This window comes from Trachypithecus francoisi, unplaced genomic scaffold (genome assembly GCF_009764315.1).
Source record: "Trachypithecus francoisi isolate TF-2019V2 unplaced genomic scaffold, Tfra_2.0 Lachesis_group17, whole genome shotgun sequence".
NCBI lineage: Eukaryota > Metazoa > Chordata > Mammalia > Primates > Cercopithecidae > Trachypithecus > Trachypithecus francoisi.
In genome coordinates, this window is record NW_022681462.1 from 97,677,147 (window position 1) to 97,688,605 (window position 11,459).

Consider the following 11,459-nt stretch of genomic DNA (forward strand, 5'->3'; position numbering starts at 1 on the left):
TGATATGTGAGTGGGCTTTTGTGGTAAACAAGGCTACAGCTGGTGAGGCTGGGACCCTCCGGCCGGGCTTGCGCCTTCTTGGCCTCTGAGGTGCCCTCTTTCCTCAGAAAGTGCAGCGGGGTGGGAGGGGAGGGGATTGTGCATCCCAGGGTTGGTGTCACCTCAGAATATCCCCCAGGAGGCAGGAGGGGCACGACCAGGACCCACAGCTCAAGACCTACTGGAAGCAGAGAGCAGGTGAGGGGCTACAGAGAAGGGGCTGCAAAAGTTAAAGGAAACAGAAGCGTCCCCTCCCATCTCCCAGCACCATTGCACAGCACGTGCTGCCTGCTCTGAGTGCATCCCCCACTCTGAAGTGAGCCCCCACCGTGCGGCCTGTGGCTGGGCTGTGGAGCCCTCACCTGCCGGCCTTGCCCTGGTTCTGCTCAGGGAACGTCCCTAGAAACTCTCAGTGCTTACTGCCCGCACTGGGAGGGCGGAGAGCAGGCAAAGCCTTGTGATCCACCATGCTGAGGAGAGACTGGGGGCTAACAGGGAGGGACTCAGTCAAGGTGGCAGCAGGGACACCTGCTGCAGCTCCACTCCGGTGCCCTGAGGCATTTGGGAGCCGGCCAGGCCTTCCCTCCCTCCACAAAATGGGGTGATGGAAAGCTTTAGGGGGGAGCTTAGAAAATGCTTGGTGTTTTTGTCAGGTGTGGAAATCACATTGTGGTTATTTTATTTTTGGAGCCGCATGATGAAGTCTTTAGGGGAAACGTGTCTGCGTGTCTGACACGTTTAAAAGGTTTAACAAAATGCGAAATACTAAGAACGTGTATGTAGTGGTTATTTTGATGATAGAATTCATTTTATTTTTCTGTGTGTTAGAAAAAAATTACAGTAATGACACTTTTAAAAAGAATATTTTTTCAAAAAGAAGAAAATACCAGGGCCAACAGTTCTCAAAGGGTATCCTTCAACACACTGGTTCTGGGAGATTTGGAGGGACATTCTGTGACCAAAGGAAAGAGCCCCCCTCTCCCTTTCTAGGGAGGCAAACAGGCCAGAGGACGAGAGGAGCAGCCTGCAAAGAGCACGCATTGCAGGCTAGATCCTGGGGCTCCAGGTTCCGGACCACAGTGGGGCTGCCCCAGGAGGGAAGGCAGAGAGGGTGAGCCACATGGGTGTAGCTCCATGGACACAGGTCCACAGACACAACCCCAGGTCTGCAGCTGGCCTGAAGGTCTTCTCTTACTGGGCCAGGCGGGGGCCCAGGACCAAGGGCAGAGCTCTGCGGAGGTGCATCCCAGCTGGACAGAGCTTTCTGACCAAGGAGTCTGAGCTTCCTCACGAAGGATGCCATTAGGGGCTCAACTATTCAATGTGAGCATTTAGAAAGGACGCGTCTCTGTGCTGGCAGCCACTGGGCTAGACACAGGGCATGGAGGTGAGACATGGACCCCATCATCAACAGACAAGACAGCCACACGCAGAATTTGAGGAAGAGAAATTCTGGGCATGGCCACCCCAGGGCACAGCACCGTTCACAGAGTGGGTCCATCCCACAAACATTTGTTATGTACCAGCTATGTGCCAGGCACTGCTCCGGCTACCAGAAGGTACACCTGTGACCCGAACACAAACCTGTCACCCTGGGACTCACACCACAGCTCAGGTCACTGTCCCACAAAAGGCAGCCCCAAAGTGTCATGAGGCACAACAGCGAGGCACATGTCCTGTTGGGGTGCACTCTCTGGCCCAGCCACTGTACCGCGGGTCAATGGAGAGCCTGGCCCAGCCACTGTGCCGCAGGTCAATGGAGAGCCTGGCCCAGCCACTGTGCTGCAGGTCAATGGAGAGCCTGGACAAGCCACTTAGGCGCTCAAGCCTCAGGTTTCTGGGCAATGTGCACAAGCTGGACACAGAGTCGGTTACTGAGAGAGGCCAGCTCTCAGCCCATCCCTCTGCCGCCTCTGCCTGTGCTCTGAGCAGCCAGCTCTTGACGATGTTTGGGGCCTCCTTTCCCCCATGTTCTATGCCCATCTGGTCCCAGAACCAGAATGTGGCTGGTGCTTCCAGGGATGGGAAGTGGAGTGGTCTACGGCCCCTGCCTTGCTGGCTGTCAAGCAGGTTTCTGGGGAAGGTGATCAGCTATAAAGGGAGGCAGCATGCAGTAGTTCTCCTCTTTTCACTCAGAGGGCAAGAAAGAATCCGTTCACACACACACACGCACACACACGCACAGGTACACACACACACACGTGCACTAAGGTCTTGCGTGTGTATGGTGTGCTCCCATCTTCATGAAAAACAGAGGATCCCTCAGTCTGGCTGTGAACTTCAGGCCTTTAAAAGGCCAAGACGTTGCCACAAAGGTTTGACATGAATAGGAGACTATGTGCAAAGCACTTGGGGCTGGCGAACCCCGGCTCTGTTCTGATGGCTGCCACACCACTCACAGGTGCCGGGAAGCTGTTCCTGGGGCCGTCTTTCAGTCTCATTTCGCAATCCTCACCTCTGACTTGGTTGGGCCTACACCTGTGGGCAGTCATGGGCGGGGGTTGATGGAGTAGGAACAGAGCGGGAAAGTGAGTATAGAGACAGGATCAGTAGCCTGGTTCCCGCATGTGACTCCCGATGGTCACATAACCTCCTGAGATGCTTTCCTCGTGTGGAGTGAAGTAGGTTGACCATAGGATCTCCACAGCCCAGATTCTGCACCACAAAGCAAGGCCCCTCCCTAGGCCGTGTGGGGGCAGTGTCACCTCTGAGGAGGGGAGTGCAGGGGCAGCGTTCTGACAGGTGGAGGACTGGGAAAAGGGCAACAGGGACAACAGGAAACACCTGTGCACAGCAGGGAGCGTTCTGTGCGAGGGAGGGCTGAGGGTGGCAGCATGGGAGATGACGCTGGAGAGGTCTTTGGAGCTGTGGAGGGCCTTTCCGGCAGGCTCAGCAGCCTGCGCCTGGCCGTGTGGCCAGAGAGACTGAAGCAAAGGAGAGGGAGGAATCTGGCTTGCACCTCCCACCCACTCAGGAGCAAGGTGTGCGTGCAAGCTGCCGATGCTCGCTACGGCTCCAGTCTACCTGGAACCTGGCTGCCCAGGAGTCTCCATGGGGCCTCCCCTGGGCCCTGTGCTCCAAGGCCAGATCAGACCCATTCTGCTGAATCCAGCAATGGGACTACAACAAACAAAGCCCCTGGCTTCTAGTGACAACTTCATTAACAGGCGCACCAGCAGAAGCCCGGCCTGGATATATTAATATTTGCGCCTCTCCCAGGTCTGGGCTGCTACTATTGCAAGCACAGGCCCCATCTTCCCAGCCCAGCCCTTGACAACAGGCATAATATTTTGTGTTTGGGGAGATTTGTGGCTGCCCGCAGGCACACCAGCAGGGCTGGTCTTTCCTTCACCTGCGATCTAGCTTTGTGCCAGGGAAGTGACCTAGAGGCTAAGCTGGAGTGAAGAGTCGGCAGTGTTGGACTCCATCCTCACTCCTCGGGGACGGACACTGGCCTGCAGGGCCACAGGCACTGGGCCCTCTTGGCAAGCGGAGAGGGAGGCGGGAGGCTGCACAGTCCCTTGGGCCCAAGCTGGAGTCCCTCTCTGACCTGCATCCACCTCTCTTTAGCCGTGTGACCGCAGGCAATTTCCTGCGACTCACGGGACCTCACAGGTGTCACCCGAAGCCGGAGCAATCAACGTTTCTGGTCAGTTGTTGAGAGTGTGGAATAAAATCATGATTACGGTAGCCCTGGCATGGAGCCCGGCTGGCTGTCAGCGATAGCCTCAAAAACGAAAATGACCAAGCACAGAGCCTCCCAATCCTTGTTTTGTTTTTTTCCTTTTGGAAACTGACATCCTCTCTGTAGCTACATTTTGGGCTGCTCCAAGTGAGAAAAGCATTTAGGGGGAACTTCCACCTCCGATTGAGGGATGGGTGAAATCCCCTTTCAAGTCGGCTGGGAATACGCTCACTGGAAGAGCACAGAGCTGTCTCCACACAGGCAGACAGGTGGGAGGCCCCTGGATATGCCCCGGCCCTCTTCTTCCTGGGAGATGACAGGAAGCTGGGAGACATTCAATTATCCTCCCTTGGGGGAAAGAGGGCTGGGCCTGGGGGCTGTGGGAGGAACAGGCAGCCCTTCACAGGACAAGGGGAGACTGAGGCCGCTGCCTCTCAAGCGTTCCCCACACTGACCCATCCTCCTGCCGGTATCTCCCCATTAGGTCAATGAATCCCCCTTCCTGTAACCCTGGGGCAATTGCTAGTGTCTTACCTGCCACCCACCAGGTTTCATCAGGGAATGTGTGAGAAGTAGTTCTAGGTCTTGCCATTTTCACAGATATTTTTTCCAGTTTCCCTCGTTTTATGGGGTCCCTCCAGACCCCGATGGGGGGCTGTAGGCTCCAGACCCTCCTACGATTGCCAAGATGGATCCTGAATTCCACGTGGCCCAAGCATCTGGATCAAGGAAATGGGTTTGCCTTCTTTTTCTTTCCTTAAAAAAATGCCGCAACCAAAACCAAAGCATAGTTGATGGAGTAAAACCTTTCAGAGAGATCAGATGATGGCATCCTTCGCCTTATTTGGAAGCTCAGGTCAGACCTTAAGCGGAGCCTGTCAGGCGCCGAGTTCTGATGGCAGCAGGGAGAGGTACACGATCCGCCTCCAGATAAATGTCGGTTGGAGGCTCTGGGCTCGGCTACCAGCTCTGCCATCAATGAGCAGCAAGGCCATCAGCCTTTTGCTTCTGCCCTCTGGGCCTCAGTCTCCCCATCTGTAAAACTGCAGATTACTAGCTCACTGCATGGAATTATTTTGAGGCTAAAATGAGATTGTTTGTGAAAGTGTCTGCCACATGCCCTTTCTTTAAAAGTCAGGAATTTATTTGTTTTTACGCACACACACACACACACACACAGTCTTGCACTCACACTTCTCTATTTTTGAAATGGCGTGCACGGAGTGCTCCCAATTTTATGAGAATCAGAATGGGGTGGACCCCTCAAAAGGCTGTGGCATGCAGGCCTCACTCAGCCATACACACTCAGAGCCACGATGTCTCCGTCTGTACAGCAAGGGCTTGTACCCGATGATGCCCTGCTTTTCTCTTAACTTGCACATTCTGCAACTCCAAGAAACACATCTGCCTCTCACTTGATAGTCATTATTAGCAGGTTACAAGAAGCTTGTGAGATTCACCCAAACTGGGGACGAGCATGTGAGGCAACTGCCCCAGGACAGGGAGATTTTACAGGACTGTGGCTGGGAGGTCAAGAAAGGAGGAAGAGAAGCCAGCAGCCTCTAAGCACAAGCCAGGACTGCGGAGAGATGGCTGCAGGGAACCTGGAATCGGGGGTCTCCGTGGGAAACAAAGCAGGGAGCTGCGAGCCCTGGGATGCAGTGAGAAAGGAAAATCTTTTTACTATGATTCCTGCACCTGCCCTGTGGTTTAAGAGCGGGCCTCACTCCTTCTAAAGCGGGTTCCACACTCCTGTGTCTTGGCACCCACGCTGTTCCTGGTACGTGGGACATGCTTTCTACTCCCTCTTCCGGGAGAGCTCCTACGCATTCTTCAAGGCCTAACTTAGATGTCATTTTCTATAGGGGACGGAAAATAAATAGTCCACACTTGCTTTGTGGACACTGAAATTTCAATTTTATGTACTTTTCACGTGTCACAAAATGTTATTCTTCCTTCGATTTTTTTCAGCCATGTAAATACATAGAAACCATTCTTAGTTCATGGGCTGTACCAAAACAGGTAGCAGACCAGACTGGCCCACAGCCAGAGTTTGCCAACACCCCTGCTGCCCTCTTGCTGTTCAAAGTGGGGTCCATGCCCAGTAGCCTCAGCCTCATCTGAGAGCTTGTTGGAAATGCAGATTCCAGGGACCCACCCAGACCTACAGATTCAAAGACTACATTTTAACAACGTCTCTGGATGGCTCAGATGCACATTAAACTTTTAAAATGATGATTACACCACTGCACTCTAGCCTGGGTGACAGAGTGAGACCCTGTCTCAAAACAAAAAAGAAAAAAATCCTGCCTGGGTGTCACCCCCAGAGATTCTAATTTATTAGGTGTGGGATGCAGCCTAAACAGCTAAACAGAGCTTTTTCAAGCTCCCCAGGTGGTTCTAACTCACGGCAGAGTTCCAGAACCCATGCCTCAGAGAGATGCCCCAGGGAAAGAGGACTGCTCCTGCTCCTAGATCCCAAAGTCCCCAGGTCACTCCTGCATGGCACAACATGTCACTGTAGAGAAATTATTTGTTACGCTCTGAGCTCCTCTGAGATCAGGATGCTGTCTAATCCTAATTTATGAAGGTCTCAGACAAAACACCTACCGCCTCTGGGGCTGGATCTCCTCCTCTTCCAATGCATGGCTTTGTAGCCGTAAATCTGCTCTTCACTGACCGCCTCCCTCCCCCGGTGCCCCAGGTGAGTGCAAAGAAGGTGGCCTCCAGAGCCAGGGTCACCCTGGCCTCTCCTGCCCTCCCTCAGCTTTCCCTGCTCCTGTGAAGCCCTCAGGCCAGCACAGGCTCTGGGGAAAAGGGGTCAGAAAGAGGCAACCCACACATCCAGCAAACCCACTGAGCCCAGGGCGTGCACAGACTACACCCTCCACAACCCTCCTCCCCTCTTTCCCAGCTGGAGGGCATCCAGCCCCTTTCCTCCCTGCACTGGGTCCCCGCTGCCCCAGCCCCTGCCTCCTGACTCCTCTGCCTTTTGGCCCTGACCCAGCATTTTCCTGGAGAAAACTGTGAGGGAGGGGTGCATGGCACTGACTCAAAGCCACACAAGAGTCTTGCCTGGGAGAGCCTCTGATCGGGAGAGGACTGGGGGACACAGGACAGCCCCTTTCAGGCTGGGCTGACACTCCTGCCCCATGTAGCCATGCACCCCCTGGCCAGGCCCCTCTCTACTTGGGGCACTCCCATCGCCCACAGCTCTGCAGCCGAGCCCTGCACTCCACAGACCCTAACTCTCTCCCAAGACCTCCCACTCCAAGCCCCCTATACCGTGGCAGCCTCCCACCCTCTAGAGTCCACACCACAGAGCATCCACAGCCTAAGGCTTCCGAATCCTGGAAGGTCTGATCTAGACAGGGCCTCAGGAAGTCTTATTATACATACAGGGAAACCTACGCCTAGAGGAGGGGAAAGATCGACCCGAGATGGTGGCAGACTGGGGACCACCACCTCCCTCTCCCCCATGTAGTCCCACCCACTTCCCCCACTGCAGGGCTTCTCCCACTGTACCAGCTGCCTTAGCAGGAGAAGGAAGGACAGAGCTCTGGGGTTCAGGGAAGATGGAAACCCAGAGGAAGGGACCTGCTGGGGCCAACTCTTAGCGTTTGACTAAGGACAGTGTGACAATGCCCTGCCCCCAACCTCCCCCGACCTACAAGCCCAGCCCAGATCAGTGGAGGTCAGAGTGGGCAACTGTGCAGCCCACCTCTCTCCCAGCACAGAGTAACAGAAACAGCTACTATTTATTGAGCACTTACTAAGTGCCAGGTGCCATGCTAAAACCCACGATTCTCTGCAGTACTTATTAAATGTTATATCCCCATTTAGCAGATGATCAGAATGAGGGTCAGAGAGGTGAATCAGCAGGCCTGCAGTCACATCACAAAACTGGTAAGAGAGTGGAGGAGGAGGGGCCTTAGAGAAAAATGTTTAAGTTCAAAGGCATCTCAGAGTTCTTCCTCACTGCCTGGGCTTCAAACCCAGATCTGTCTCATCTGTTCCCTCAGGGCTCTCAGACGAGATGCAGTGAGACACCAGGACTTGGGTCAGGGGGTCCCACGCACGCTTCTCCATTCAGCAGCTATCTTAAAGGTATCAGGGCTAGAGAGATGGGCTGGAGGACAGGCACCCCACACCAAGGAAAACCAGCTCCTCTCCTGGCCCAAAGAGCCTCTCATCACGAGCCCAGCAGATGCCTCTGTCCCACGACCACCTGGTGTCAGAGAGGACACATGGGCTTGGGATCATCAGACCTGGGACTGTTGCCTTCTCTATGTGACCTGGGACCTCAGTTTCCTCATCTGTAAAATGGAGATGCCTAGCTAGTAGGGTCAATGGAAGGAATAGAAAGAGGTTGTGAAAAGGGCCCCGTGCAAGTGATAACTAAATGCCGCAGGCTGCTGGGCTTGCACTGTGAGCTCTCCCCCATCCTGGGCCTGCACGGGGAGCAAGTTTTACCCCAGAAGGAAGCAGCAGGGAAGCGCGGCCTGCAGAGCCTCCTGGAATGTGGCAAGTCTCCTTGGCGCCGAACCTGACTGTGAGCCCTTCTTTAATTAGTTCTCAACTAAAAATAGCTCCCCCACCACCCAGGCTGCACACCTACCTCCTGGCCTGGCACTGGGGTGTGCCTGAGCTACTCTTGGGGGTGACAGCCAGCCTGTGACAGAACCTACAACACGGAGGGTGCACAGAGCAGGAGGCTTTATTGAGGGAGATACAGAAGCAGGCGTGGGCTCCCGCGCCAACCAGGCCACGGCCTCCACACGCCCCACACGGCCCTGCGGCTCCTGCACAACCCTCCCTCCCTGGCTCCTGGACAGCAGGCAACACAGAGGAGTCTTACCCAGCCTTGGCAGAGGTGCCGGGAGGGCCTTCAGAGTCTGTCCAGGGGAGGGTTGGGGGGACACAAGACAGCCCTTCTGTGCTATCGATGACATGCCTGCCACACCTATCGGTCTGTCCACCGCCTGGTCCATCTCTGCCTGGGGGGCCCTCCTGTCACTTGCAACTCTGGAGCCGGGTCCTGTGGTGCTTCTCCTCGGTCAGGAGGGGGATGAAGGTGTCACTGTGGGAGAGCTTCAGCCGGCTGCTGCAGCTCGGCGCCTCCTTCCCTGCAGGCTCTGGAGGGAGGTTGTCCAGGTCACTGCGGGAGCCCCCGGTCTTGCCCTCGCCCCCACTGCTGGAGTTGAGTTCCATCAGCTCCAGCTCGTGCTTGGCCGCTGTCTCCAGGACGCGCTGCTTGTTGTAGTACCTGACAAAGTTGTTGATGATGGGGTGGATGGGCAGGGCGATGGCGATGACGCCACACAAGAAGCTGATGGCTGCGTTGAGCTTGCCCAGCGTGGTCTTGGGGTAGATGTCCCCGTAGCCGACGGTGGTCATGGTGATGATGGCCCACCAGAAGGACTGGGGGATGCTCTTAAACAGGGTCTCTGGGTGGCTCTGCTCCATAGTGTAGCCCAGGGCAGAGAAGACGAAGATGCCCACTGCCAGGTACATGAGCAGCAGCCCGAGTTCCTTGAAGCTGCGCTTGAGGGCATAGGTGAGGGTCTGCAGGCCCGAGGAGTGGCGGGCTAGCTTGAAGATGCGCGCGATGCGCATGATCCGCAGCGCCTGCACGGCCTGCTGCACGTTGGTCAGTTCCATCATGCGGGCACCCAGGTGCGTGAGCGTGAGGCTCACATAGAAGGGGAGGATGGCCAGCACGTCCACGATATTCATGAAGGACAGTGCGAAGTGCAGCTTATTGGGCGACGAGAAGAGGCGCAGCAGGTACTCCAGGGTGAACCAGCCGATGCATGCCGTCTCCACGTTCTCCAGCGTTGGGTGCTCCACGCGGTTGCCCTCGGCATCAAGCACCTGCAGCTCGGGGATGGTGCCCATGCACATGACCACAGACGAGACGAGGATGAGCAGGAAGGAGAGCACGGCCACCACCCGAGCCGGGCACGAGGACTCGGGCTTCTCCAGGAACTTCCAGACGCACTTCTGGCAGCGGCGCCAGCGGCCCTCGGCGGCGTCCACGCCCAGGTCGTCCAAGATGAGCTGCACGCGGCGCGCGATCTCCTCCAGTTCCTCGCGCTTCTCGCTCAGGTGGCTCTTGCAACAGTCGTCCAGGAACTTGAGATCCACCTTCCAGAAGTCCATCTCGTTCTTGAAGCAGATGGGGCAGATGCCCTTCTTCATGTGGACCTCCCCGAAATAGTACACCTCGATGACACACTTGAAGGCGTCCGGGTCCCTGTCAAAGTAGAACTCGCGCTTGCCGGGGTCGTAGTCGTCGCACAGAGAGAAGATGGTGTCGTAGCCCCCTGCCAAGCAGTTGATGAGCTCCGCCAGCCTGGTCTCTGGGTACTGACTGAGGAGGTCCCCGTACAGTACCTGCCGCACGCCCCCCACGTTGACGACTATCTCGATGTCGTCGCTGGCCGCGGAGCTCTGGCTGCCGGGCTCCGGGAGGCTGCGTTCCCCGGACCCGTCCATCCTACCCGCGCGCGCGCTCGCAGCCTCGGCCCCGTGCCCCCTGCAGCCGCCGCCGCCGCTGCCGCCGGGGGTCCGGCGGGTGCCACCCGTGCGCTGATCTCGGGGAGAGCCCGGCCGGCGCCCGCTTGCGGGGAAGGGCGGTCACAGCGGGCAGCAGCCGGCGGGGGCGCGCCGCGGGGGAGGCATGCACCCGGCGGCCGGGCTCTGGGCTGGCATCCGGGCGCCGGGGCGCGCCCGCGGGGGCTTTGGCGGCCGCCGGCCTTGCCCGGGGCACTCACCCCGGCTGGCGGGCGGCGCGCTCCGCCGCTTCAGCTCGGCCTCCTGCAGGAGTGGGGTCTCCTCGTGGGCGGCTGGCACCTTCCTACGCCCCGGGGCGCGCAAGTAGTGGCGGCAGGTCCCGGAGCTGACGGACCCACGCCGTCCGCGAGGTGCTCGAGGTGTGCAGAGAGCGAACTTGGGCTGGCTTTGCCCGAGCCGTTTCTAAACACAATAGGAATTCCAGCCTGACGTCAGGAGCTTTTCAAACTGTACCCTCTTCTGGTGAAATTCTGCAAGGCACGCGCGGCAGCTGCAGGGGACGGATTAACCCTTGGGCAGACGGGCACAGCTGCCGCGCCCGCCTTCGCCACCGCGCACCGCCCGCCCCTCCCCGGGCGCAGCGGGTCACCGAGGGGCTGCGACCTGGCTTGAAGCGGCAGGCGTTCTGTCTCCCTGCTGTTCGCAGAGGATGGGTGGGGAGAGAATGCTGCCGCCTGTTGCTGGGCAGGAAAATGTGCTCCAGGAAGCCCCTTAGAAGGCGACTCCGATGTCCGGGTCCCTTCTCCGGCCTTAGCCCCGCGCTGTTTTTTTCTGGTGGGAGGAAAATCCTGCCTGATCCTTGAAGCGTTTCCTGTCATCCCCCAACAATGCCCTGCTGCGCTGGTGGCACTGTCTCACCTTTCCCGCAACGCTGTGCAAAGAGGACATGTAGTCCAGCCTCCTGTAGAAGGGAAGGGACTTGCCCAAGGTCACGCGGTGGAATGGGAGCAGAGCTCAGCTTGACCGCCTCCTGAGCTTTCTGGCTGTCCCAGCTGACTGACGCCTGCTGTTCAGCAGATTTCAATTCTGCCTTGAAGTCCCTGCTGTCTGGCACCTCCTATCTCTGCAGTCGCACACCAAGGCCACTCGCTTCCAGAGCCCTCGGGTCCAGTGACTCCTGCTTCCCCGTTCCTCACTCCTTGACCAAGGCCTGTCTCTT

At 57.2% G+C, this 11,459-nt stretch overlaps 1 protein-coding gene across 1 annotated transcript; it reads right to left on the minus strand.

Annotated features, from left to right (window-relative positions):
- Positions 1-8,417: 8,417 nt before the first annotated feature.
- Positions 8,418-10,709, minus strand: KCNF1 (potassium voltage-gated channel modifier subfamily F member 1). Its single transcript, XM_033176554.1, has one exon. The coding sequence runs from the start codon at positions 10,220-10,222 to the stop codon at positions 8,738-8,740; it is 1,485 nt and encodes a 494-aa protein (XP_033032445.1). The 5' UTR covers positions 10,223-10,709; the 3' UTR covers positions 8,418-8,737.
- Positions 10,710-11,459: the final 750 nt, after the last annotated feature.

What these genes read in the sequence shown, in the direction of transcription:
- KCNF1 (XM_033176554.1), bottom strand. Translation starts at nt 10,222, where the DNA reads ATGGACGGGTCCGGGGAACGCAGCCTCCCGGAGCCCGGCAGCCAGAGC.